A 27,435-nucleotide genomic window follows, 5' to 3' on the forward strand; every position below is an offset into this window, starting at 1 on the left:
GCTCAGTCACCCTGACTACCCAACTTTGGTAATCTAGCTACCGAACATAGCTAGCCAGATAGCTAGAGGTAACATTACTTACAGGTCCAACAGAAACCATACCAACTCCATATTGCTTTTCATGCTCTTTGTGAACTTCAGCTGTCTCCATCGAGGGAAAAGCAATTACAAGGTTAACTGGTTTGTGAACTAACCCTGTCGGCTTATCGTTTCACTTTACAGTATTTGTGTTTGTTTACCTCTGCTATTGTAGTAGCAGTAGCTAGCTAACAGCAAACATTCCACTGCAATCTGATCCCAAACCACAGGCACACTCACCCCTCCCCACACAGAAAAGAGTGCCACGCCCAGAAATTGTAGAATAACAAATCAAGGTGTACGAATTCGGTCAAAGTACACAGACAGAGATTGCCAATACATCATAAATATGTCTTAACATGGTTATTTTTAACATTTCAAGGTAAAATTCCTGCATAGTATGCCTTTAAGGTATAAGACCACAGATATGTGATTACAGTGTTCTTAACTTAACATTCTAAAGCTGATGTAACAATAACTATCGGTAATTGAAAGCAATGTTCTAGAACACTGCTTGAGAATGTTGATACAAACCTACTCTTCAAAGGGTTAGAAATACAGAGCAGGCCTTCTAATCCAGTGGTTCTCAAACTGGGGTCTGTGGTCCCCCTGGGAGTCTGTGGCACATAGCTAGGAGGTCCATGAAAAACTATAGGCTGCATTGTTCTGATTTTTAAAAAATGTATTAAATATATATAATGTACTCTACATTTAATAAAATCATATAATCATTTATTATGATCATATATTTTTTAATACATTTCTCTTAATTTGTGTTTGTCTTTGCACATAGCCTATACAGGTGTATGAGAAATAGGCCTAATATGAAATTATTTGTTTGATACGTATGTGAGGAGGCCCTTGAAAATTTTTCCTCCCATAAAAGAGGTCCTTGGTGGAAAAAAGTTTGAGGACCCCTGCCCTAATCTATTGAATCTGTGTTTTAGCATCACCTGAAAGATTTCATCTCTTGCATCACAGTGTCCCCATCACTGCATAGATTGGATTCAGTATCTTACACAATGAGCTCTTCACTGCATTGGTTTTCCAGAGGGTGGAATGTCTCCAGCTGGCCCACCAGCACCATATCCAACAATCTGGTTTCCCAACAGATCTCTCATCATAGTACTTACCAAGTTCAGCCCCATTAATATTTAGCCAGCAGGTAGGACAGGACCATGGGGTATTGTGGCTGTTGGCAAGGTAATGGAGATATTCTAATGGAGGAAGAATAGTTTATTCTAATGGAGGAATACTTTACAAAGGTACCACAAGTAAAAAATTCCAGACATTCAAAGTAGAAAAAGTCTGTATTGCAGAAAACCTGCCCCAACGCAGCTGGAGCAATCATTCTGTTATATTATATAGTATAACATGCTCTGTTATTATTTTATTATTCTGCGTGTGACTCAGTTACGGTTGCCTGCATACTGCAACCCTTGCTTTAACTTATTTCAGATGGATTTATGATGTGCCAGACCCAAAAGCTCTTAGACTCGAACCCATACGGAGTATATTACATTATTCAGTCTCGGGCTAATGGGATTTGGGTAATTAACAATTTCCTCCCTAAATGAAAATGTTGCACTTAGGTACCACTTAATACATGTACATTATACTTTATATATATGTTTATATATATAAAGTACATCTATTCAGAAGCAACTGCGCAGAATGTTTATAGCCAAGGTGTCTATAATGGCTTTTGATGAACTCCTTTTTCATACAACATGAAATACATAATGCTTGCATGAATTAACTCATGAATAATAGTCATGAATAAAAGGCAATATCGGTGAGATGAAGTGCTGAGGTTGGTCAGACCATCCTTCTTACAGCCAGAGGTAGGATCACATTTACAGATTATTGCCAGAATCTTTGTCTCAGAGTTACTTGATACAATCAGTCACTTAAAATAACCAATCTATGACAAAATCTATTTTTATTTAGTAGAGGGCCATCACAAAGCAGATTATGATTGGAATTTAAATTCAATGTAGGCATAATAGGGAAAATTTGTGTAATTATTTTTTTTAAAAGGATGCACTCAAATTGCAGTCTTTTGGGTAGAAACAGAGGTGCATAGGTCAAACAAATTCAGCAACCACATTTAGGAAAGATCAAAGCTTCTTTTCAGGTACTGTTAACATGTACTTATCTCCTTATACATTTTAAATACAAATGTTTTACCCTCTCCTTTGAGCCCCATGTAATTAGTATATTGGTCACTAGCCTTGTTTCCATCTAAGAGAAGCCCTTACAGCAGCGATGGAAAAGTGAAGTGTCATAATACTAAAAATGGGTGGAGCTATAATATGCTCTCAATGACTCATTGATTTGAACCAATCATTTTTATCCCCTGTGGAAAGCAGGGCCATGTCTAAATCAGTGCACTCATCTACTATTGAGTATAGCTCCATGCAAGTTGCATTCAACTTGTCTACTCAATACTAGGCAAATACGCTGATTTGGACACGGCCCAAAAATTTTTGATTGGTGATTGACAGCTCATTTCAGGTCATCAGTCAACTCAGATGATATGGTTTCTTTATAGGACATTGTATACATTTAGCGGACGGTCTTATCCAGAGTGACTTATGCAGCTTGCATTATTTATTTATTTAACATACAATCCATTTATTAAACTGGATATTTACTCAAGCAAATCAGGTTCAGTGCATTGCTTGAAAGCACAATGGCAGTGCTCCAACATGGAATCAAAGCCTCAACCTTGGAATTGCAAACCTGGTTTCCTAATTATGTTAGGCTTTCCTCCGGGCCTATGTTGGTTTAAAGTGAAATTCTCAGCGTTAAATCAACTCTAACTCTGTTTATAAGAATCCTAAAGTACCAACATGTATTCTATCTGAGTTTATTTTACACTGGACATTTTGATGCATTGTATGTGGTGAAAACAAATATCAGCAGGCTCTTTGGCTCTCCAGGACCAGAGATGGGGACCCCTTGCATTATGGGGTTCAATAATTCTTAGTTTCCAGAATGTACCCACTCAGATCCTATGCAGGGACTGTGCTCTCTGGCCATTCCCCATGGCAACAGTCACCAAAAACCCTCCTGTATGGGCACAGCCAAGCATTTTAGAGTGGTCCAGATGTCCCTTTATGCCCCTGAAAAAGAGAGGGGAACTGACATCATGAGAATCAAACAGGGTACAATTAGCTCAGCTGTAAATCAATGCTGCTTTTGCTCACATTCTTTAGAGAAACGAAACTCAGGCTTAATGTTGCATAAGTGACATCTGGACACATTCTGGATGTCCACTTGACTTCATAGATCGTTCCTCACATGTAAGACCACAGCTTCCTGTTGTTAGTTCTTGATCTGAGTATCTAAAGTCGAACATTATAAGCTTCCCATTTTAAGTATCCCTTTATTATCCATCAATGTTTTTCAAAGTTACATAACTGGATGCAGGAAGCTGTCTATAATTACCTTTACAGATTTATAAACAAAATAGCATTCGGGCCTAAGTCACTACTAGACTGGAGTCTTAGAATGATACCAGTCACTTTACCGGCAAATGACACAGTCAGTTTTCCTTCACACAAAGATGCTTTCAAAAAACAGGGGAACAAACTGTAATACCTGAAGGTACAGCTTCATTGCTGCTTTCATAGACGGTGGAAATATCTGTTTTATTTGTGATGTGTGATTTCACAGTTGGATTTTTACAAGGGAGCTGTAGCTGGAGATGTCTGAGAATGGCCTACAGTCCGTGCTGGGGAAGCATTCCTCGGCAGTCTCCAGCGGAACCAGGAATGCAGCGCGGCACATGTTTACGCCGGTATTTCAGCACACACCTGGGACAGACTAGAGACAACCAGGCATACCTCACTATTACATAATCCAATCAGTGGGACTGGCCTCCCTTTAAAACTCAATTGAAAAGGCTAAATGATCAACACGACCAAAAACTGGAGACAACAAATGAATGTTTAGTATTATAAATAAATAAATAAATAAATAAATAAGTTCATTCACATGCTTTGGGTTCTGTGGGAGTGGATCACTAGCTGTCTTCTCTGTGAGGTGGTCAAGATCAATCGTTCTTTCCAGTGGTCCACCCCCCATTTCTTTCTCCATTTTCCTCTTGGTCGGAACATCCACCACAGCAACATCTTTTGGGAGTATGCTGCTCAACACCTCCCGAAATATGTGGTTTTCAAGCTCTCACAGCTTAAAGTTTGCATATCTGGCATAACCACGGTGACAGTTTATGCAAATAAGGTGACTGAAGAATCAAGGGATTTTTCATTCCCCTGCCAGAGATGCAATAAACACAAAACATGGCCATGAAAGACCCACAGTACATCATCGTGCTTGTGTTTCCATCCCAATAGCGCTGTTGGATACAGGTTGATTTATTTCCACAGACCCTGGTCTTCCTATTGCTCACCATCCCCACTCACACACACACACGCACACACACACACACATGCACACCCACACACACACTTGCATGCACTCACACACACCCACACGCACACATACACACACACACACACACAAGCACATACAAATGCACACCCACGCACAAATACTCACACACTCACGCACGTACATATGCACACTGACGCACACGCACGCACGTGCACACACGCTCACACACACACACACACACATACACACACAAACACACACACATACACATACACACACACACACACTCCCGGGACAGCTATCTCCTTGTCTTGTTCCTGTCAAGTCATAGGTCTAAGGTCAGGTCAGCCGCCACTTTGAAAAGGGGAATGACTCCCTCCGCACACACCCACCCACCATCTCCTCATCCCTGGTCTTAGGAGGAGGTCAGATTCAACCTGACAATAACAATAGTATTCTGTGATGGATTTTTTTCCTGTCAATGTCAAGGGAGGTGACTCTGCTCCAGGATTATATTAAATGATATTCTAACAATGTGCCATCCGGACTCCAAAGGTCTTCAGTCTTTTTAAAATTTTATTTCAAAAGCCCTCTGAAGGTTTCAGAGCTTTAATACTTTGCTTTGGGTGGGTTCAGAGAAAAAAAGACTTCAGATTATTCCTCATTATATTCAGCCCCTGAGCAGTACTTTCAATGCTTAATATTTTCTATGCAAATATCAGCCCTGCACTTTTACTACAGACTATGTAACTATGGGTACTTCTGTGCTCTCCATCCTCCTAATTAGCTATGCAAGAAGGGTATCTTAATTTGATAATGGTGACAAAGGTATTAAATTAAGCTACCCTTCTTGCATTGTTAATTAGAAGGATGGATAGCACAGAAGTAGCACTTTTTTAAAAATTATTGCGTGACAGTTACACCACATTAAGATTATTTTGATAGAGTAATAATCAATAAATAACATCATGGACGTTTTCCCAACAATGTTCATGTTATTGTGGCAGTAAAAGCCAACAGTTTTAATAAGCACACGTGTAACAAAAATAAAACTGCATATAAACAAAGAAACAATCTTTGGCGCCCTGAGATAGCGAGATTTTCAGAGACTTGTGATCTATCTCATAGCGCCAAAGCTTCTTTTTTTTTGTTGCTAATTATGGCAGAAAATACCAATGCCTCTTCCTTTTTGTCACAGCACAGCCTGAGGACAAATTCAGGGACAAAAATATGCACACTGAATCTCATGATTTAATAATCAGTCAGATAAGTTCTCAGACAATGGATTATTTCCATTACTGTAATGTGTGATAAGGCAAATGGTTCATCCATTAAGAGAGTTAGAATTTTATTTATTTATTTATTATTTTTATATAAAAACATAGGCTTTTAACTAATCTAATTATTTTGGCTGACAACTTAAATAAGAAAGACCCAACTGCTGAAACTACGACTTTTAGAGTGTGGGGGGAGGGGAGTGCAAAGCGTTCGGTGGCAGAGCCCGTGATAACGGACCAAATCCAAATTGTGCTATTTTAAGGGGAAAATGTAAGTAGAAATTTTCAACAACCATAGTTTATCACGAGATCTACTCACAAAAAAGTACATAATCTACACGGAGGGGCCGAGGAGCGACCCTGAGAAGATCTGTGCTAGCTAATCCGTTCTTTCCTGTAGTAGACTAGGCAGAATCACATCAGACATTTCCCTGCAACCCCAAATTCCAAAGTTGTCGAACCGGACGAATTCCGATTGGCTACGTCCCGCCTCCTGTGTGCTGTACGCACTATGATTGGGTCATTTCTTAACAATAAACGAAAGGCCTGCCTTACCTTAAAGGACCTGTATACACCTTTCGATTCGTCAGGAGTTGTGCCATTTTTAAGGCGTTTAGCCAATGAACACATCCAGCAGTTTAGACAGGGGAAGGGGCAATGTTAGCGAGCGTATGAGTCTACCCTTTCCCAAGATTTTAGACATTCAAAGTTAGCCAACTTTGCCCGGCAAGTTTGTGAATGTGAACGGCTCTGCGACTAGCCTGATTCACATGCAACATGTGTAACAACTTTTTGGGGACTTACCTAAAATGAATGGCACAAAACTTTAAAGGTAGGGTGTTTTGGTTTTTATAACTTTAGTTCAGCTATGTTCACATACATGGTCAGTCGTTCCAGATGCATTACGCTAGCTGGAGATACATAGCTAGCTATAGCTAGTTAAATGTTGGAGGTAGAACAATGATCCATTAGTATTTAATGTTAAGTTGTCCACTCTGAGCTGCGCAAGATCGCGATGCAATATGTTGGCTAGTCTAGTTAATTGTCACGTATTATCTCATTTGTCGTCATTATCATTTTATCAAAGACCACATTTAATCTGTTTTACCAAGCTAAACATACTCCAAAATGTACAATAGGCCGAAAAGTTTTTGCCTTTAAACATGGCTGGATAATTGATGAGAATTTGTAAACTGTAAATTCACCATAACAATACTATGGATTGCTCTTATCTCAGTGAGAAGGCGATTGCAAATGCTGTCTCCAGAGTTTACTATTTGGATTCCTTCCAATATAAGGAATCCAAACTAATGAATTTTAAGTTAAATTGGAATGCAAAACCCAAAAAAAATCAGAAATGACGCAGGCAAAGATGTGGCTATTCTCCACAACTTATTTCCTTTTATTCTGTTCTGATTATGATGTTGATACTTTTGAATGTCTAATTCATACACAAGAAGCTACAAATGAGAACTACAAGAAAAAACATCTAGGGCATGGTTTTCCCTATTTCAAGACCAGGGAACCAATCGGAGCCTTCTTTCTAGGAAATTGTTACATATGACAGCATGAGAAAAAAATGTTTATTTATTCAATACTAGAATTGTTTTTCCTCTTTCAAAGACAGATCGGTGTAACAGTTATGTTTAAATTTATTGAAAATGTGACCATGGCAACCACATTTCAACTAGGCTATAGATCATAATAAGACGGCTCTAGTCGTCAAGAGATCACAGACAATTTGTTGACTGCCAAATACAGTTTACCTCATTTGAATAGGCTATTGCACATTGTAACTGCAAAAATTTGCGCATAATTACATATAGCATTTCTGCAGGCTGTCCATTAAATGTTTCAAATGTTAATATGCTTTCAAATTTTTGCCTATAATCTATAGATCTATAGATCTTTCACCTCTTGCGACCCTGACATTGTCGCAGCTTGTATATAACCTACCCAGGCGATTGAACTATCAAGCAAAACCATATCCCTGTCTGCATTTCAGAGAGAGAGCAGCCGCCGCGCACATGCAGCGCAGTTCCCGCTGTGAACGCGTAGCCTACATTAAGGAAACCGCTTCTGCAACCGCGGGAGTCCGCGCTTCATTCGGGAAAGGGAATGAATCTGGCTTTTATTTTTCGACACTGGACCCGGGGATGTGTGTGCTGAAGGATGCAACAACGTTTCCTCGAAATGCAGACAGACTGAATATTGCCGGGAACAATAGCAACCCAGATCTGCGATTCGCCACAATTTAGGCTATATCTGGATCTTCTTCGGTCGGATTTGTTGCCATTGCAGTTTTCACTCCATTAGCTATTCGCTAATTGCCACCAACAACATTGTTATTATCTGGCCTCTGATCCACTGTACAAATAAAGATGACTTCACCTGCGAGGCTGCGAAAAGACAAGGAGATTATCGCCGAATATGAAACTCAAGTCAAAGGTAAGTGCAACGCATGTCGCTGTCGCATCGTTTCTTGTGTTTTTAAGCGGTGCGTCTTTCATGTGTTCGTCAGTTGGTAGGCTATGCAGGGTAATTCACTCACTGGGCGAGTTGAACATTACTTAATTATATCCATTCATGAAAGAAAATTGGAAAAGGCTACGCTTGTTACCCGATCACAACCGTTTCGCACAATGGAGCTGAAAATATTTAGGGGTTTTGCTGGTCGTTCGTAGGCGATGCTTTGCAAAGGCTATTTCGGTGCGAATAACCTGAGCACACTTGTTATATTCACAACATTTTGTCATTAATTATACGCTGTAAATAACACAAATAGCAAAATTGAATGGTTTTGTATGGCCTATATGTATACAGTTCACTCACTTCATAGCACACGCATGTCCTCCATTAATGGTGCCATGCTAATTTTTTGGCTATATATTTAATTTTTTGTCATAAGGTACAAGCGAAGCGAATAGGGCGTTTTCCTCCCATTGGCGTCCCCATATAAATGCACGTGATGGCATGGTGTTCTGTTCACAGCTATTGATTTTCTGCATGACATCACGTGCGCGTCTGGTGCCAAGCAAAAAAAGAAATGGAAAAAGAAAACATATATATCGGCATTACGTTGAAAGAAGAGGCAACACGTTGGTCTGAATGAATTCCGATCCTTCGCATGTATACGTAGATAGCCTCTGCACATGGTGTAGCCTAGAACTGACCAGTGCACCGCGTGAATCTAATGTCACTGGATCAAAAGAAGGCTGTGAACTGGCTTTCAGCTTGGGGAAAATCGTGGGAGTGTTTGATCGGTAACATTTTAAGTGATGAGGTAGGCCTTGGAGTTTAAACAGTTCCTACAATAATAGCCTATTGAGGTGTTGGTGCAGTGCGTTCTGAATAGCCTCGCTATCCGGACTGGTCCTCTTATTTTACCGTTTCAGCTCTATCATTGCTCCGATTACCCTGCCAACAGTACTTATGTCTTGAGTAACTCCTCTCTGAGCTTTGTCGTTTAAAAAAAAATATATATATATATATATTTTTTTTCTAATACTTCTAATATTTTGCTTTAGAAAAATCGACCGTCTGCGTATCATTTTAAATGAAATGCGAGTCCTATGTAGAACAGGAAATGTGATTATTGCGTAGTGTACATAGGCTACTTACCCTACAACATACTTTCACGAATAGAAATGTGGAATACCATCAAAGTATCGCTAAAATTACAATACTGCGTTTTCTGCGGGTTTGTACAGTGGCATATTGCTTGAATAATCATGCTTTGTTCACACCCTTTGGTGAGCAAACCTCCCAAGATATTCTCAGTTGAAACTGTTACAGGGTATTTCATTTTGGTTGGCACAAGAGCAGACTGTGTGTTTCAAAGTAGAGAGGATGATATCTTGTCCCATGGTTGCGTTTTGTGGAGTCTGATTCACAGACTCTTTTGTCTATTCTCACGGAACAGAAACCAGCTTGGTCTTGAAGGGTTTCTTTGGCAGGGGAAGTGGCTTGTGGTCAGTGAAGGCAAGGGCAGGGAGCGACAATGTTCATATGATACGTCAACGAGAGATTTTTGCTTATTGTATATTGGAAAGCAATGATGGGAAAGTGTGACTTCATTTAAAAAGCTACCAAGTGCTGGATCAAGAATCATGATTCAAATTGTGACGAGTTGACATCACTGAGTCACTGATAGCATGATGAAGCCGCCCATTTTGGGGGTTCAAAAGCCATCGCTGGAAAGGACACCCCCTGCCTCCTGGAAAGTTGGTAACATACTGTTAGTTTAAGCAACCCTCTGGGGATGAAGCATGGTTTCCCGACAGGAAGAAAAGTCATGTTAATATCCCTAGAATTGCTCATCTTTTCAGAAGTGTGTGTTACAATGCATTGGCAACATTTCCATAAGCAGTATTAGGCTACCTGGTGGCTTGGAAGAATTCCAGAATATTCTCGGTTTGAGATGGCTTTACATTACCATAGAATAGAAGATGTAGACCTAACCCCCTTATACTATAGAATCATTGCTCAGCTATGCATCTTGTAAGTCAGTTTTTTCCAAGCACAGTCACCCCCCAGAGTGCAATTTCCACCCAGCTCTGTTAATTCTCCTGTGGTGCGTAGATTCTTCAGGGGTGAACCATACCCTATAGGTCAGTCCTGGGAGCAGTTTTAGATTTGGGATGAGCACAAAGCACTTTTGCTGCTGTACCATATCTAAGCCTCGGATAGCCAGATGAAGAACGCAGCGTGTGTGTGGTGTGATTGAAAGTGACCAGGGCAGACTGTGCATCTAACTCCAGGGCCTCAGGCTGAAAACAGCTTTGTCTTTCCTGCTCTGTTCTTGGTGTGAAGCAGGCCGACTGTAGAGAGCTCTCCACTGCTGGTGGTTTATATACTGGGGCGGCCTCAAAGGCAGGACCCCGCCCCTGCCTTTGTAAATGGTGCAGCACTGATTTTAAACAAACTTTCTCCAACGTTCGATTCCTTTGTGAGCTCAGTAGGTTTATTTACATGTCAAACTTAAGTGGCATAATTTGTCCAGAAAATATCATACCAATGAATATCACACAAAAATGCAAATCCCTCTTACCTCTACATGTAAATATTGTTAAAACGTATGGCGCTATTAATCGGAATTGAGACAAGGGCAATTGTTAAAATGTGGAAGCGTAACCAAGCTTAGATTTATGCAGATGTGGCGACATTTCCAGTGGAAAGCCGTCTGCTGCTTCAGTGAGTTTATGAATCATCTCTGCGGCTTGGGGCAGCTGTGACGGATGATGCGGGTGGTGTGCTAAACATCTGTCCCGGAGCGATGAATTTGGACAGGAGGGTCGGGGTGGACGGCGAGTGCTGGGTCCAGCTGTTTGGGTCCGTTCAGAGGGACGTCGGCCTGCTGCGGGGGGCCCGTTCGTTCCCAGGGGTGCCAGTGCGGGAGGCGGCCCAGCCAGGCGGAGGAGAGAGAGAGAGGATTCGTCACGGTGGTGCGAGGCTGCGCAATGACTTCCCTCTCTGCGCTTCCGTAGAGGCATGAGTATCTTCTATGGCAGCGACAATCACATTCCACGTTCAGGAATCCCTGTGCCCCGACAGGAAAGGAAGAACACTGGGCTCTTAGTGTCTTTGTTTTTGGCACCAAGATGGTTTTTGATCATGGCAGGTTGCATTCCCTTCAAAAAAAAAAAAAAAAAAAAACTCGTAGTGCCTTCTTTTTACAGAACGTTTGAATGCACTTCAAATTCTGATACAGTAACTGGGGCAGAAAACAAAGAGTGACAGTGCCACAGTGTCCTCTCTTTGTCCCATTGTACAGTGTCCACTGTCATTTCCTCAGGTTTCTTGTTACCCTCTGCACTTCTAAACAAGGACTCCGATATGCAGACCAGAGTGCACATCCACTGGGGCATGCCCAGACTGGTTTATCGTGTTTTATGGACGTAGCAGCTGATACGATTAATGGACTCCTCTTACCACAAGAGTAAATCCGTTTTAATGTATGACAAATGTGGCTGCAATAGAGGATTTCTTTCACTGAGTGAAACGCCATTATGAAGAAGGGCAACTTTTATACGGAGACCCGCATTTTGGAGAGCTGGGTTTGAGCATCAATTTTTTAAATGTGATTTTTGTACAGATAGGGTTGCATGAATCTTTTGTAATTGAATAGGTGTGAATGGTTAGTCTCTTATTCTGACCTGTAATTACATGGCTATTAGGTTTGATTGGTCCTGATAAGTGCTACTGCAGTCCACCACTGGCACAGCATGCGAATAAAGAGCTCCTGACAGGTTCTGTTCTTTCTCAGACTCACACTTTTTTTCTTCCAAACACCATGACAATCCCGTAATTTTAACAAGCAGCTAATTTTTCTTAATTAGGTACTCCTCTTAAGCCATATTATGTCTGAAATAGCTTTGCGTTCCACAAAAAAAATCCCCATGTTGAAATTTTGCTACATTGTGCTTATCGTGCTACATTGCAAACATTTGCATAACAAGTTTTTTGATCACATGAAAGACAGAGGTAAATAAATAGGCTTCTAATTAGGTTGTTGAACACATGCTTGATTTCTTTAATAATTTTTTTTCCTTAAACTTGTTAACACAATGCAGGTTGGACCCATTACCACTTGCTGTGTCTTTGAATTCTTCATTATCTTCCAGATGGTTGGTTTTTGTGGCCAGGTGTCCATACTTTAATCACTCCAGGCCTATTGATTCACCTCGGTCTTTAATTTGAAGTTTTACCTCCTTTATGCAATTGTTTGTAATATGACACAATAAGCACAATATGAACATGGGGATTTTATTCTTCATGGCATGCATAGCTATTTCTGGCATAATGCGGCTCAAAGGCATACTATGCAGGATTTTTACCTTAAAAATATAATAAAATATCCATGCCGCTAAGGCATATCTATGATGCACCGGCAATCTCTGGCATTACGCCCTTTTGCCAAAGTAAAATGTTGCTTCGAGCCACAAAATGTTCAGAAACGGCCCTGGGGGCCGATGCGGCTCTCCTGCTGTAGAGTGTGGGGGGCTGTTGGCAGTCAGTGAGTGGAGCGGTCATCCTTTGCCAGCTGGTCTCTGCGTGCGGGCAAGGAACCTGTTCCCTTCTCCTTCACGTGTCTGCTCCAGTGAACACCGCTCCTTCCTCCTCCAGAGCAGTCTTCCTCACACTCCGGTTTTGAGGGATGCTTGTGCAGTTCACTCGTCCGCTGCACTAGTGTGTAGAGCTATCACGTCAGTCACTGGTTCGTGTGAACCAGTAAACTTAGGGACCGTTCCCTCCGTACAAAAATGGTTAAAAACAATTAGGTCATTGATAGCACGCAATTGCCCAAATTTTATTTTGTGGTTGCATCACTGCTGCTGTTCTATCTTGCTCTGCCCCCGCTACCTCCATTAAGAGACTATTTGCCTCTAATGGTTTCCAGCAGTGCCTACAGGGCTTCCAGCCATAAACGGAAAAATTGATTAATTATTTGAAACGGATGCTGGCATTTGTAAAAGAGGCTGTTGGTGGAACACCGACTCGATTGTTTGACTGTTCTGGTGTGCATCCCTCAAAATGTTCCCATTGTCCTGTCTGAATTACATGAACAGTTCAAAGGCTTATCTTGAATGTTACGTATATGAGTGAAAAAAGGTAGGGCCTAGTGCAAATTAAGGTGAACACTGAGCCCATTTCATCATGAAAGGAACTCTTTTGTCATGAAGCTTGAAAACCGAATCATTGCCTGTGACCTCCAAATGCCTTTTTAATCCCTTGTCCTCCCAGCAGGAAAGGCTGCCTTACACACAGTGCTGTGTTTTATTGTTTGAAATTGTTGACTGGATGGCTTGAAAGCAAGTGGGTTGTCATTCCTTTTTAAATTTGATTAGAGAGACCCAGACTGCATTGAATTCCTGCTGTTGTTTGTGTCTTTCTTCCGTTACGAGAGGATTCTGAGCTTAGGAATCCTGTACCGATGTCCTGCCGCTCGGCCGGAAGAGGTATTATTAGCCTGGGTTAATCCCCTTAGCTCGGCACCTTGTGGAAGTTTAGGTCTTCCTCTTCCGCCCCTTATGTGTTGTGTGATAAAACGAGGTGTGTATAACTGTTTGACAAAGAGCAGCAGCAGTTTGGCATCTCGGCAACTCCCTCCCCCCCCCCCCCCCCCCCCCCAAAATACAGTCATAAATACCAATCTCTCATGTGTGCGGGGAAAAAAATGGATTTGCACATACTGAAGAGAATGAAGCTGAATGGAGATACAGGGTTGATTATCGCTCATAGATAGGAGAGCCACTTTAGCAGGGGGTGTCAGAATGTTGCGTGTTGTTATCACAGTTTGGGGTGGGCTGTGCTACATGTGTTGGATGGAATCTGGCTGAGCTGTTTGCCAAGTTCATGGGAACAGTCCAAAGTGGACAAATCCCCACAAGACCACCCCCCCCCCACCCCACCAGCTCAATGGCATTGCTCACGCTTGATATTAGCCTGTGTGAAACATCTTTAGCCAATATTTTTGTATTTTCAATGACTGTAAATATCAAAATGCTATAATGGTGAAATCTCCATTTCTTTAAAAAGATACAGCCAGATCACATCCAGTTGTTTGCACTGAATTATTTTATATTTAATACTTAAATTCAATAAAAGTAAAAACTAAAAATAAAATGGGTAAAAATAGATTTATGTTTTACACATGTTCACGATGACAGAAAATACATGTGAAAAATATGGGGATTTTAAATGTGTGAAAAAACATCTGGGTAGCGTCTGTGCTCAGCTAGCGCCCGTCTAATGTCGCCCAGGGTCTCTGAGGACAGGACGGTGAGAGAGGAGAAAGCAGGAGTTGTGGTGGAATGAGAACATGTGCTCATCTTTTTCTTTTTAAATAGGTTTTAAGTTAAATGGGTCTCAGGCACCGAGATTGGCGTCAACTTGGGCTGGTGTGTTCCATGGATGTTCTAATGTAGGCCTGTGTGGACATGGGTCAGGCTAACGGGGAAAACTTGCATTCTTCAGGAGCTCTTGGTCTCTCTCTGTCTCTCTCCGCCTCTCTCTCTCTCTCCCCCCCCCCCCCCCTTCTCAGAAACCACACAAAGGCTGTATTAGAGTGGCTGGTAATATTTCTTGTTGTTGGGTTGAGGTGTCGTGACCCCTGATGCAGTCGGGCGGTGGAATGTGCACTCGATGGAGATCTCCCACTGTGCAACGGCCAGATAAAGGCTGTTTGGGCCTCCGAGGGGCAAACGGATGATCACTTAAAACTCCAAAACATGTTTCTCTTTAAGCTCAGTGCCTGTGTGTGTGTGCGTATGTGTGTGTGTATGAGGCATGCACTTGCAATTAGTTAACATATGATGTGGGGATTTTATTTACTTTAAGTGTGCTCTGACATGTTGTAATAAACAAATAGATTAGCCTACTTTGATCGCTGATGAAATGTAGGAGACTTGGAGATGTTTTGTTCCCTCTGGAATTCTCTTGGATGGCCTAAAATGCTGTGAGATCCTGTAAGGCAGCTCTAAATTGGGTTATGAGCACATTCTTAGAGTTTGCACTCAATTCAGTTCATATCCTACTGTACTGTTGAACGAAGTTAAACTAGGTGTTACCTCAGGTTGTGGTAACACCTAGTTTAACTTTGTTCAAGGGTACAGTAGGTTAGTTGCATAGGTCTACTGCATACCCCTTGGTACCTCTGAATGAATACTATTTTTGTTGGATGTTTGCTCACTGAATTCTGTTACTGCAGGTCCCAGTTTCAGGATTCGCAGAGGAACATGCTGGGGTCAACCCATATTTTGTTTCTGAGGCTGTAGCAGGCCATCTGTGTGTTTGTGTTATGTGGGCCCCCTACCCACCCCCCCCCCCCTCCCCCATCCTCTACATCCCTTACAGACTAACCATGCATGTTTAACTCTGGATTGCTACGGTCTCTGCACTGACTCTCCAGGCTTAACGGCAGTCCTGCCAGGCCACAGTGTCTGTTGGTTTAACTCTGGTCCTGGACGGTCACAGTGTATGCTGGTTTAACTCCAGTCCTGGATGGTCACAGTGTTTTCTGGTTTAACTCCGGTCCTGGAGAGCCACAGTGTCTGTTGGTTTAACTCTGGTCCTGGATGGTCACAGTGTATGTTGGTTTAACTTCGGTCCTGGAGAGTCACAGTGTCTACAGGCTTAATGGCAGTCCTGCCAGGCCATAGTGTCTGTGGGTTTTTGTGGTTTCCTTTCAGTCAGCAGCCCATTTATGTCTTGGAAGCAATTTAAGCACCTTTAAGTGACTTGTGTGCAGGCTCGCCGCACCCAGCCACTGTCAGGTGTTTGCATCTTAAATGATTTAGCATTGTTCCAGTACTGTTGGAGTAGGCCTATATTAGCTCAGTGTTGCAAAGTTTGCTTCTGATTTTCTTTTCTGAAATTCACTCAAAGTGATTTTCGCCACGTGCATGCCGACGCCTACATTATCACTTGAGAGCTGACCTATGGCCATATCACAGCCTTAGTCAATTTTCAGAACCAACCCCAGATTAGCACGATTACCGTTAAACACTGTAAAAGTAAATGGTTAGGCCTGTGAATTATTTTAGTAATGTTGGTGCTTACACAGCTCAGAATATCAAAACCGAACAACTCTGTGGCAGCAACAAAGCTGTCTTACTACCATCTGTGAATTTGGGAATTTTATTTTATTTCTGGGGTTTCCACAGTCAAAATCTCTAAAAATGACAGATTCTTCACGTATCACTTCCTCTTCGGCTCTGTTTATGGTTTGCGAGGCGTCCGTTCTGGGCCTGTCGTCAGTTGTCTGTGCCAGGCTGTTGAAAGGGAAGGGAAAGTGGACAGCTCTTTCCTGAAGGACAGGAAATGGTCAGCCAAATGTCGGGCAGGTTCCTGCATCAGAGGGACTGCTAGCCTTAAGTTTTCTGTTCTCTCAGAGACTGGTGGTGTTTAACCGCCTTTATTGGTTATTTCCATCAGTTATACGGTAATTACTTTGTTTATTTGTGATCCAGACAAACCTGATCCAGTGCATTTGACACGCCTTAAGTTGCGTAACTCTCTGAATGTGCCAGAGGAGTTCAGGTAAAGGTGTCCCTGCTCAAGGGCACAACGGCAGCACCCCACCTGATAACTGAACCTGCAACTTGCTGCTTCCCGAACTGCTATGCCACTCTGCTGTCCACCCTCGCTGCCTGCGATGGTGTTTGCCCAATGACCTCTCAACTCCGGCTCGGTCTGTGACGATTTGTTGTCATGGCAACCCAGTTGCCAAGTGTGATTGCAGCATCTATCATCCGCCATCTGTGATCTTCACAGTATCATTTGTTATCCAGGACACAGTCTGCAGGCCTTGGAGAAGGCAAGGGCTGTGGCAGGGGTGGGGGTGGGTCTCTGTTGGTGTCCCTGGCCCTGGTGACAAGAGGATACACATTTTAGAAATGCAGGATGAGTACAGGAATCCTTAACGCCCACAAGCCGTCTCTCTTGGCTTTAAAACCTGGCCCTCCACCAGAATCTGGTGCGCGAGCGGGTTACAGGAGCCTGGGTCTGCTCTGTATGGCGCAGTGGTGCTGACTGAGTTTGCTGCTGGATAACGCTGTGCTGGGTGTTTACAGGAAGCTGGAACACAATAGCCCTGATTGCTCCAGTGGGGAGATTAATTTCGTCTGAAGCAGCGCTGCAGAGCACTGATCCTGCAGCTCCTTGGCTACGAAAATCAATATTCTCCCTTCCAGCACTACGGAGAAAAGACTCCCTGGAACAGCTCTATGGGAGCAGGGACTCCCTGTAACAGCCATGTGAAGCAGTGAATCTCTATAACAGCTGTGTGAAGCAGGGACGCTCTATACCGGCTCTACTCTCTATAACAGCCATGTGAAATAGGCATGCTCTCTTACAGGCCTTGGAAGCTGAATTTCCTCTGTTCCATCTCTCGGTTTGAATTTTTCTCCTTCGTAAGCTCAGTTCCACATTGCAGTACTTGGTCTGTTCATTTTTACGCTGTAGGCTGAATGAATTTGGTGCTGGCACACGCTGCATCGGCTGAATGATTCTTGTAGGTTATTGAACTGTCTGTCTCCCACGTGATGGTGATGGCATTCATGTTAAGAAGCACAGCGTCTTCACAAAGGAGCAGTGGATAAATTGTTGTGCTGGAGCAGGAGGTTTTCTGCCAGAGCAGAATGAATGATAACGTAGCTGTTTATTTTTAAACTGTCTGTGTTTCCCCTGAATTAAAGTGCTCCTGCACAATAAATAATATTTTTATCAGTGGTATGAAGCATATTTATCAAGCTTGGCGGAAAATACCCAAGTAGAAACAATGTCTGGTAAAATCGGTCTGCTTCTCTTTAAAATGTCTTTCACTCAAAGAAAAAAAAATACACGGAGTTGAACTTCACAGTTCACTTCACACGCAAATTGGGGTCTGTAGTGAGAGCTCAGGTGAGAGGGGGAAGGAATGAGGAGCAATGGAACCGGTCTGTAACACATCACAAGCATGTAGGCAAAGCGAGCGGAACTATAACAAGCTATAAAATACTAATGTTACTGCTAGCTACTAACTACAATGGAACCAAACAGATTTTTAGCTAAACTAATCTAGAGGGGGGGAAAAACACTGTCAACGCTGTCACAACTCGACTTCAGGTGGTTTGAGATGAGCAGGGTATTTTGTGCAGTCATATTAGATTGGTTACCCACCCATCAATCAAGAAGAGGGGCGGAGATGGGACTTTGACTTGCTTACGTAAAAGTCTGTTTAAGATGTAGGGGGAGTCTGCGGTATTAAAGATGTAGGGGGAGAATCTGCAGCATTTAAGATTTATGGAGAATCTGCAGTGTGTAAGATGTAGGGGGAAACTGCAGTGTATGAGATGTAGGGGGAGAATCTGCAGTGTATGAGATGTAGGGGGAGAGTCTGCAGTGTTTAAGATGTAGGGGGAGAGTCTGCAGTGTTTAAGATGTAGGGGGAGAGTCTGCAGTGTTTAAGATGTAGGGGGAGAGTCTGCAGTGTTTAAGATGTCGGGGGAAACTGCAGTATTGCTGAAGACGTGGGGGAGCAGAGATATGCAGGATGGCACCTGACCTTGTTCTGCAGTGATTGATTTGATCCATTCCCCTTGTGCTGGCACACCGGCTGACAGCAGCGGGAGTATAAGATCCTGGAGTGGTTTGTCACGCTGTCGATCATGGTTAGGGTTTAAGATTGAGATCTGGGATCTGAGGAATCCCCCCATCCCTGCAAATTCTTGGCAGAACACAGGCTGATACGGTTGCTCAAGTGAACCTGCGTGTTTCGAAATGCAATTTCTGTCTCATGTCTCTTCATGGCATGATAGGCCGGCAGTAACAATTCTGCGTGGTCTGTTCATGTTACATTTTGGGCTGTCAGTAGCCTAGCATGGAATAAATTATAAAGCCTGCTAGATTCATTTCTTCTTTTGATCGTAGAGTTCTGTGTTTGACATTGCGATGCCCCGGGGGGGGGGGGGGGCAGGTTTCACTCGATGGAGCTCCACACCAGCGGTTTTTTTTAGCCGATCACAGTTTCAGGATCATGGCTTGTATGCTGAAGGCTGCCAGTTCAAATCCCACTGCTGCCCATAATGAGCCAGGCACTTGATAAATGGCTGCAATTTTTTTAAAACAAATAAACTCATGAATACCGAAAACCTTCTTCCGTTTGACACAGTTCCCACACTCCCTAAAAATCCCTGAAAAGTTCAGAAAGTTCAGGGCATGAACTTTTAAGGAGGGTTTTCACCCACAGCTGACATGTGGAATGTCTCTGCATACTTTTTATATGAAAATGATATTGTGGTTCAATTTATGTCAGTAGTGTTTTATGGTCACCTTTATGAAATTCAAAAATAAATTTAATTAGGCTACTGAACATTTTATCAAGTTGGTTGAACAGTTTTAGCTAAATCCACTCGTTATTAAATATAGTGTTTGAAATAAAAATGTTATTGTATTTGTTCGCTGTGAATGGCCAGATGGGGAAACTTTAAGATTTTCATTGTTTTAGAATTTATTGACTGTGTTGAATAGATTTAGGCTACTCTGTGTAAATGGATGTAACTATTTTTCAACGTAATACAAGTGTTAAAGTGCTGGAATGTTTTGTCATTCGGGGATTATATGGAATTCTCTTTCAAAGCCTCATTGTGCACAGTTTATTTAAATTATGCCCTTAGAAATGTATCCTGGGTTAGAATTGTAATCAGAGTGGTTGAGATTACAAATGGGGTATAAAATGTGGTATTTGGAGTATAAAATAGGCTACTGTTTGTTGGAACGGGGTCATTTTTATTATTTGTTAATGGTATGCAACGGATATAATGTACTGTACAATTTTTATGGGTCATTGAATTTGGTGGAACAGAACCTTGAAAGGACTTGAGAAGTACTTGAATTGGTGTCGCAGGTACATGTGGGACTGCTGATATTAGATCTCATATAAAAATGCTAAGAATGTAAACTTCCCACGGGTCGACATTCAGGTCAGTTTTCCATTGGCAATCTGGGCCAGTGGTTTTTAAGTGTTACTGGCCTGCATACTGAAACTAATGGCCTGTTCGCAAATCAAATGGTTTTGATGCTGCCAAGTTAGTATTCTCATTCTGGCATGTCTACTGCATGGGGCGACATAGCTCAGGAGGTAAGACCGATTGTCTGGCAGTCGGAGGGTTGCCGGTTCAAACCCCGCCCTGGGCGTGTCGAAGTGTCCTTGAGCAAGACACCTAACCCCTAACCCCTAACTGCTCTGGCGAATGAGAGGCATCAATTGTAAAGCGCTTTGGATAAAAGCGCTATATAAATGCAGTCCATTTACCATTTACCATTACTGTACATTACAATTTAGACACAAGCAACTAGTGACACACAATTTGTTTTCATTGAACCCTTATTTATTTTTTAACTGCTTATCAAATGGAGTTACGGTCGCCACCAGTCCAGGATAAGCCCAGGGATCGTTCTGGATTTAGGTCGTAGGTCATCTTTCACAGAATGTCCCGGGAATCAGAGCATTTTCAGGTGTTGCTTACTGAAGTGTGCCCCTTGTCGCGCCTCCGAAGGAAAACGGACTGTTTGCGGTGCTGACAGGGAGTCAGCAGGGTGTGATATAGAGACGGTGCTCAGTCGCAGAACATCCTACTGGATCAACATTATGTTAGCCTGAGGTTCTCCGTAATACAGTGTAATCATGTTTGGGGTTGTTGGAAAGCCAATATCATGGGGAACTTAAAGATATGCTTAAATAGAACACTGATGTACACACACACACACACACCCTTTTGCACCATTGCATATTGCCATTATTGAACACACTGTGCAATAAACTACGTTCATTTTGACCTGGCATTCCTCTTTGACTCTTACCGCTGCACACCTAGCAGTTTTAAGGTGCTAACACACACACAGAATTTAGGATATCTGCACCCCGTAGTTACCCGCATATACACTAGTGTCATAGCAGGATACACAATTGTATTTATGAAGGCTACACAAGCCAGAGGCACATCCATCTCTAAAAGATAGATAGCAATCTGTACAGACCCATACAGACCAAAATGCTCTCTGTGTCAATTAAGACAGCTAAGGTGTATCTATAGTCTTCTTTTTGGATACTAATACAATTCATCTGAAAAGGTTTTTTTGATATTTCTGTTCTGTAAAGATTGAGGACATTAAAAGAAGCCTAGCCAAGAAATTAATAGATTTATTTAGAGTTGCAAGGGTTCTCCTTGTGACATTATGAACCATTGGCTTGATAAAATCAACCTTGCTTAGGCTATGTAAAATACTTAGGTAGCTACATTGGTTTGATTAAGGTTTTTGTTCGCGTTTTTGGAATTTGCATCATTTCTTGATTTGTGGCATATTTCCCTTCTGGGCCACTGTGGAGAGGCTCCGCAAACACACTCACAGAGAGAGATAGTGCAAACAAAATGTCTTCTGTCTCGTGCTACCAAATAGTCCGCATTCTGCATGCTTAATCGCAAAGAAGGTATTTCCCGAAATGATAGTCATACTGCTATATGATTTCACCGTCAAAATATATTTTAAAATTTTTTTTCCAATGGCAAAGCAGGTCACTAAAAAACAAAAATTACTGGCACTGTCCGGTCAGTGGACAAGTGGCAATGTCAAGCTATGCTTCCCTTAGCCTATATAAAGGTGGGTGCCGAAAAAATAGATTATGTAAGACAGTGTCGCATAAGATGGAAATCTGTTTTGAAAGTGATGAATCATTCTGAAGAATTTTTGGAGCCTTTTTGCCTGTGATTTCCTTTGAGTGGGATGTGTTGTGTCTTGGCTGAGGCTGGCCTTACAGATCCACAGGCAGAAACAGTGATGCTGTAGAGGCGTGAGTATCTCAGCTGTTTCAAATCTTTCTTAAAACAATCAATTTGGTTTTTTTTATTCCTTAATTTGCAGTACCACATCATAGTTCTGGGCCTGTCCTGCCTCAGCAGCTTGCGACGCTAGCATAATGGTTAAGGAACTGTACTTTAACCTCCAGGTTGTAGGTCGACTCTCAAGTAGGACACTGTCATTGTACAATTGAGCAAGTGCCTTTAACTTTAAGTTAGGTGTATTTTAGCCATAGAGTATTTTAGTCATAGAACAATAGTATGAAGGAGCAGCTTGAGGAGGCTGAAATTCTTATATTGGCCTCTTCGTCCACCTGGAGGAGGAGTGTGAGGGATGCTATGGAAGTGTGCTGATGGAATTTTCTACCATTGGTCCATCTCTGCCGTGTTTTTATTTGAACCCATTCCTGTCATACTAAGTTATGTTTATCTTGATTCCTGCTCTGCTGGCTGCACAATGCGGAACTCAGTGGCAATAACCATAGCAGGGTCGCCTTCATCTTTCCATTCAACATGTAATTCTGTAGGGCATTTCACAAAGGATTTGTCACAGTGTGCTTCACAGCTCAGCGCAAAATTGTCACAGGACTCTTTACTGTCAGGATTTTCTCTGATTTTCCTCAGTATATAGCCTATATCCCCTATTCCCCAGCAGTCCCATGATTATCAAAGGCACACTGTATATAGTCCTGCTATGATTTCCAGAAATGAAAAAAAAACTGTGTGCGAGTGCGTGTGCGTGTCGTCATACATTTAATGTTTTATAGAAGTTGCAGACATGCATGCAGATGCATGGGAACACACATGTGTAGACATTCCTTTATTATGCCCGGATGATTGGCTCCTTCATCTTCTCCTCCCCTGGGAGTGTGCTCTGTTTGCAGTTTTGATTGAAAGTTCAGAGCCTGACTGGTCAGCCCAGCGAGGTAACCCTGAATCTTAAACTTGGAAGGACAGTTGTAGACCCATCTGATGGTGCAGATGGAGAACAGGTCATTCTGGGGGACAAATGACTCTTTCGACTCTTTATCTCTTCGGTCTTTCTGATGTTTGACACCCATAATGTATCCTTGGAACAGTGACCTTCGGTATACTTTTTAGAAGAAACTCATCATTAAGAAAGTTCGGGACGGTGTCCAGTTTCAATCTGCTTTTGGCCTACCCACCTCTCCTTTCTTTTCGGTGGGCCTATGCGGTGCATTGCGAAACCCTTGACTTCTTCTGGGAGGTGCCATGCTAATGTTCTTCATCCCTGTCAGCCTGATCATGATTATGCTGAGTGATGAAGCACATCTTGTCGCTCTGCTGCCTCATGCTGTCAGTCATTGTTTGCAGGTGGAGCTAAAGGATTTCCCATGATCCTTTCTGCCTGGTTTACACTAATTGACCTGGGCCAGTGTTTACAAGGAAATCTGAGTAGTTTCACTGGAGAAAGGGAACAGGAGAGGGGAAAAAATCCAATAATAGCATGTTTGTGGTCCTGCTCGGATTACTGAGGGCTGTCTTTGTCAGCACCTCCGCGCCCTTCTCCCAAGAGCGATCAACACCATAGATATCCTGTGACACCCCGGCTCTCCTGTTCTCCTCTATCCAGCCAAATTCCTGTGTGATACTCCTGAAATGGCCGGTGCCCGAGCTTTCCGGGTACGTTCCCATTCTCTGCACTAGTGAATTCTAGTATCATCCCTGCGTCGCCCCCCCTGAGAACACCTGAGCACCTGAGCTAGCCAATCACACACCTGCTGTTCTCCAGAGAATGTAGTTAAACTGTGGCGCTGCTCTTCCAAGGTCGGGAAAAGTCCAGTCCAAAAGCACGGCGGCACCGCATGAGGTAGCACAGGGGGAAGGCCTGTCTGTGTGTTGAATCAGCCATTACACACGTGCCATGTTGTTATGGAGTTAAATCAGCGGCAAAAAGCTGTCGCTTGACCTGCCTTCTCGTTGGCTATATTGGTCAATGACCGATTTTATGTAGTAGTTAATCTGCCTTTTAGATTAAGGTGTTAGAAGACACAAGCAACCTTTCTAAATGTAAAATTTACAGGCCTTATCAATCTGTCTAAAAGCAGGTTTAAATGGAAGGGAGGATGCAACAAACAGACAGATGGGAGACCATGAGGAGGAGATGAGACAGGAGAGCAAGTGTTCCCTCCTTTCCACTTTCTTTTGGGTTGGGGGGGGGAGGTGAACTTGTTTGGTAAGATGGACCTGTCATTGACCAAAGGCTTTTCACCTAGTACTGATTTGGAAAGTATCAAGCCGTATGGAGCGATGAAATGTGAGCGTTGTCAGCCGTCCTGAAAAAAGATTGCAAATGCTGTGGAAAAGCTTGATGTATTTCTTTTTTTCTTTACATTTGCCCTCTCTGGAGCTGATAAGAACTGCAGTGCTTTCCTGGAAGCCTGCATTGCAACACAGACTTTGGGGAAGGTGCCAAGCTGCCCCTAGGCTCTGCTGTTGGAGAATGAATGTGCCATCCCTGCCTACAGGCGTTCCACTGTCAAATAAAAAAAAAATGTATTTCACTTTTACGGTTTGAGGTGCAATTTAATTATCTGGTAATTATCCATGCCACCATCTGTCGTCAGCCAAACAGGGGTTTACGAACGTTTTCCACACATGCATGTATAAGTAAATAAATAAATAAATTCTGGTTTCTGCTGATACAGGATTGTCTGGTTGGAAGGTAGGTTCCTTTTAGTTGTTTTTCATTGGTTGTCATGTTTATCAACATATGTGTTGCCAGGCGTAGACACAGAAGAGGAAGATTTCTCAAATGATTACGGGATATGGACTGCAGTTATCTTTTTACCAAATCTCTTCTTGAATGTTTCAAATGGCTATCGACCTGGTTCTACACAATTTCCCCATGGTGTTAAAGACAAAGTGTCAGATTAGAATGGAAAGGGGGTTTTTTATTCTCCAGTGAGAATAATTGAATGTTATCACTTCTCAGTACTTCTGTTTCATTTTCTTAAAGAACTGAACCTGCGGTGGATGCTTTCCCTTGTTTGTGTAGAACATCCTGTGCCAGAATGTTGTTGTGGAACCCTGGCTGGGCTGGGCTGAGGGAGAGCAGTTTGACAGGACAGTCAGTGCAGAGCGGGTCCTTATTATGGAGCCCTAAAGACATCCTGCAGAGGGCTCAGACTTGGGCTCGCCAGGTCCTGGAGCAGCAGACATACTGTTCAGCTGTAGATAAAGTGGGGAGGGATCAGTTCTGTATTATAATAATAATATTAATATTAACCAACATCTTATCGTCATCATAAATAGAATCTGCAGTGAGTTGGAGATGTAGGGACTGTAATACTGTGCAGAGTGAGTATATCTACAAACCTTCACCGTTTTCACAAATTTTTTTCCCCCATTTTGTTTGGAATGATGGCGACTCTCTCCTCCCGTCTGTTTCCTGTTCTGGATCCTGAGGAAGGAGAGCCCGAATCCCTCAGTCCCTGTGGGAGGGCTGGGAGGCCAGGGGGGGGGAGGGGGCGGGGCGGCTCCCTGATCTCCTAATGAGATCAGTGATCTGAGGAGAGCCAGCGGGGGATCAGGCACTGCAGAGGGGAGCGCTCCTGACTGTTCCTCCCGAAATACCGCGCCTCCTCTGAGTCACCCTGGCAGCGTCCCAGCCGAACCTGCGGGGGGGCGGGAGCACAGAAACACAAACTCAACACCGCGGCACAACACCGCGGGCCCGCACAGGCCGTAACTCTCCCGGAGTAAAGAGCCCAGCTCGGCCGGTCGATAGTAAGAGTTGTTTAAGAGGGACTGGCTTTCAGCTTGATCTGATTTAGAGAAAAAGGGGCTTTGATGATCTTGAAATGTTTGGTCTGTTCGGTCCAATCCATCACATTTGTGTCAGCGTGCACGCTGGTGCGCGGGAGTGCGCACACGTTCTGCACCGGACGCTTTGGCCTGACGTTAAAGCATTTATGGGGAAATGGTTCCTGCAGTGCATGGATCTGCATTCATCTGCATTCAAGGCATGTGTGTAAGCAGCGCAGCCAGACTGCTAACGGTGGGGCAGCAGATTGCGTGTGTGTGTGCGCGTGTGCGTGCGCGTGTGCGTGCCCGTGCGTGTGTTTGTGTGTCTGCGTGCGCGTGCAAAGCCTTTAGCGGTCACTCCTCTTCAGCAGTACATCTGTGCCCTGAGAAGCGCACACTAGTGAATCCTCCCGTTGCCTTGCTTCCTCCTCCTAATGGCGGCTCAGAGGTGCCTCTTTGTCATTCTCGGATCGGCTCCTCGGGCTGATATGGGCCGGCGGGCGGCGCCGCGGCGATGGTCTGGTAGCGGCAGGCCCTGGGACCCTGAAATGAGACCCCGAGTGACGCGTGCTAAAATGCTGAAAATCGCTTTCCTGTGGGCGGCTGACAGACAGCAGAGCTTATCAGTGGCTTAGCAAGCCGTTCAGCCCTGCTGCTGCATGTCTGGTTTTTATATTTTTATTTTTTATGGCTTGGAATTTAGGGTAACGTACGGCCTTGGGAGAGAGCTGATGGTAAATCAGTACCCAAACTGGTCTGGGGGGGGTACCTTTAATGTGTGTGAGCTGAATAACACTGCAGGGGACCTCCCTCAGGGCTGTGAATGCTATCTGTCTGCTGCCTCTCCTCCCCGAGCTTTCTGCGTGACCTTACAGGAGGGCCGTGGAGCTCTACAGCTCGGTCTTGACCTTCCTGACCTGGCGCTGACCTCGGTCATGACCCCCTGGACTCTGGCGGATGGGAGGGGAGGGGAGGGGAGGGCAGAGGTCTTGTTTTTACAATAGACGGCTTCCTGTCCTGGAGCTGGGGTTTAGCGTGTTTCTAAATCCCTGCCACGTCGGGCCTGATAAGCTCTGGCCCTTCTCAGAGCTGTCATCTTCTTTCCTCTCTTCTTCACCACTCCCTCTTTCTCTTTCTGTCTGTTTTCTCTCTCTCTCTCTCTTTGCCAGCGAATTAAATTTTCTGACACAGAGACAAATATCAAGGCGAAGTGGCACATGCTCGCATGTACATGCATATGCATGCATGTATCCACACGCTCATGCCCTCTCAGGACTTAAACACTCCTGTATGCATTCCTCTTCCTCAAACCCACAGGAACTGAGGCCTTTGGGAGGAGTATTTATGGGGACAGCGGGAAGGAAAGTGTGATGGTTTAAGGGGACCGGAAGAAGGCCTGTGTACTTTAAGGGGATGGTGAAAAGGGACGTGTATTTTAAGGGGACGGGGAAAGGAGTGTGTTATGGTTTATGGTGACTGGGAAAGGGCTGTGAACTGGTTTAAGGTTTAGGGAAAGGGGTGTGTACTAGTTTAAGGGGATGGGGAAAGGGGTGTGGACTGGTTTAAGGGGACGG

At 43.4% G+C, this 27,435-nt stretch overlaps 1 protein-coding gene across 3 annotated transcripts in view; it reads left to right on the top strand.

Moving 5' to 3' along the window:
- The first annotated feature begins 6,402 nt into the window (after positions 1-6,402).
- The window catches only part of LOC118207980 (SLIT-ROBO Rho GTPase-activating protein 2-like), a 46,479-nt gene continuing 25,446 nt past the window's right edge, over positions 6,403-27,435 (top strand). Inside the window, exons 1-2 of one of the 3 annotated variants that reach the window (XM_035382212.1) lie at positions 6,403-6,588; positions 7,762-8,204. In XM_035382212.1, coding sequence (XP_035238103.1) covers positions 8,138-8,204 — 67 coding nt within the window. In that variant the 5' untranslated portion in view covers positions 6,403-6,588; positions 7,762-8,137. The remainder of the gene's footprint in view (positions 6,589-7,761; positions 8,205-27,435) is intronic. The other 2 variants (XM_035382210.1, XM_035382211.1) reach the window with 2 other exon arrangements.

The sequence above is a fragment of the Anguilla anguilla genome, chromosome 11, assembly GCF_013347855.1.
Source record: "Anguilla anguilla isolate fAngAng1 chromosome 11, fAngAng1.pri, whole genome shotgun sequence".
Lineage (NCBI taxonomy): Eukaryota > Metazoa > Chordata > Actinopteri > Anguilliformes > Anguillidae > Anguilla > Anguilla anguilla.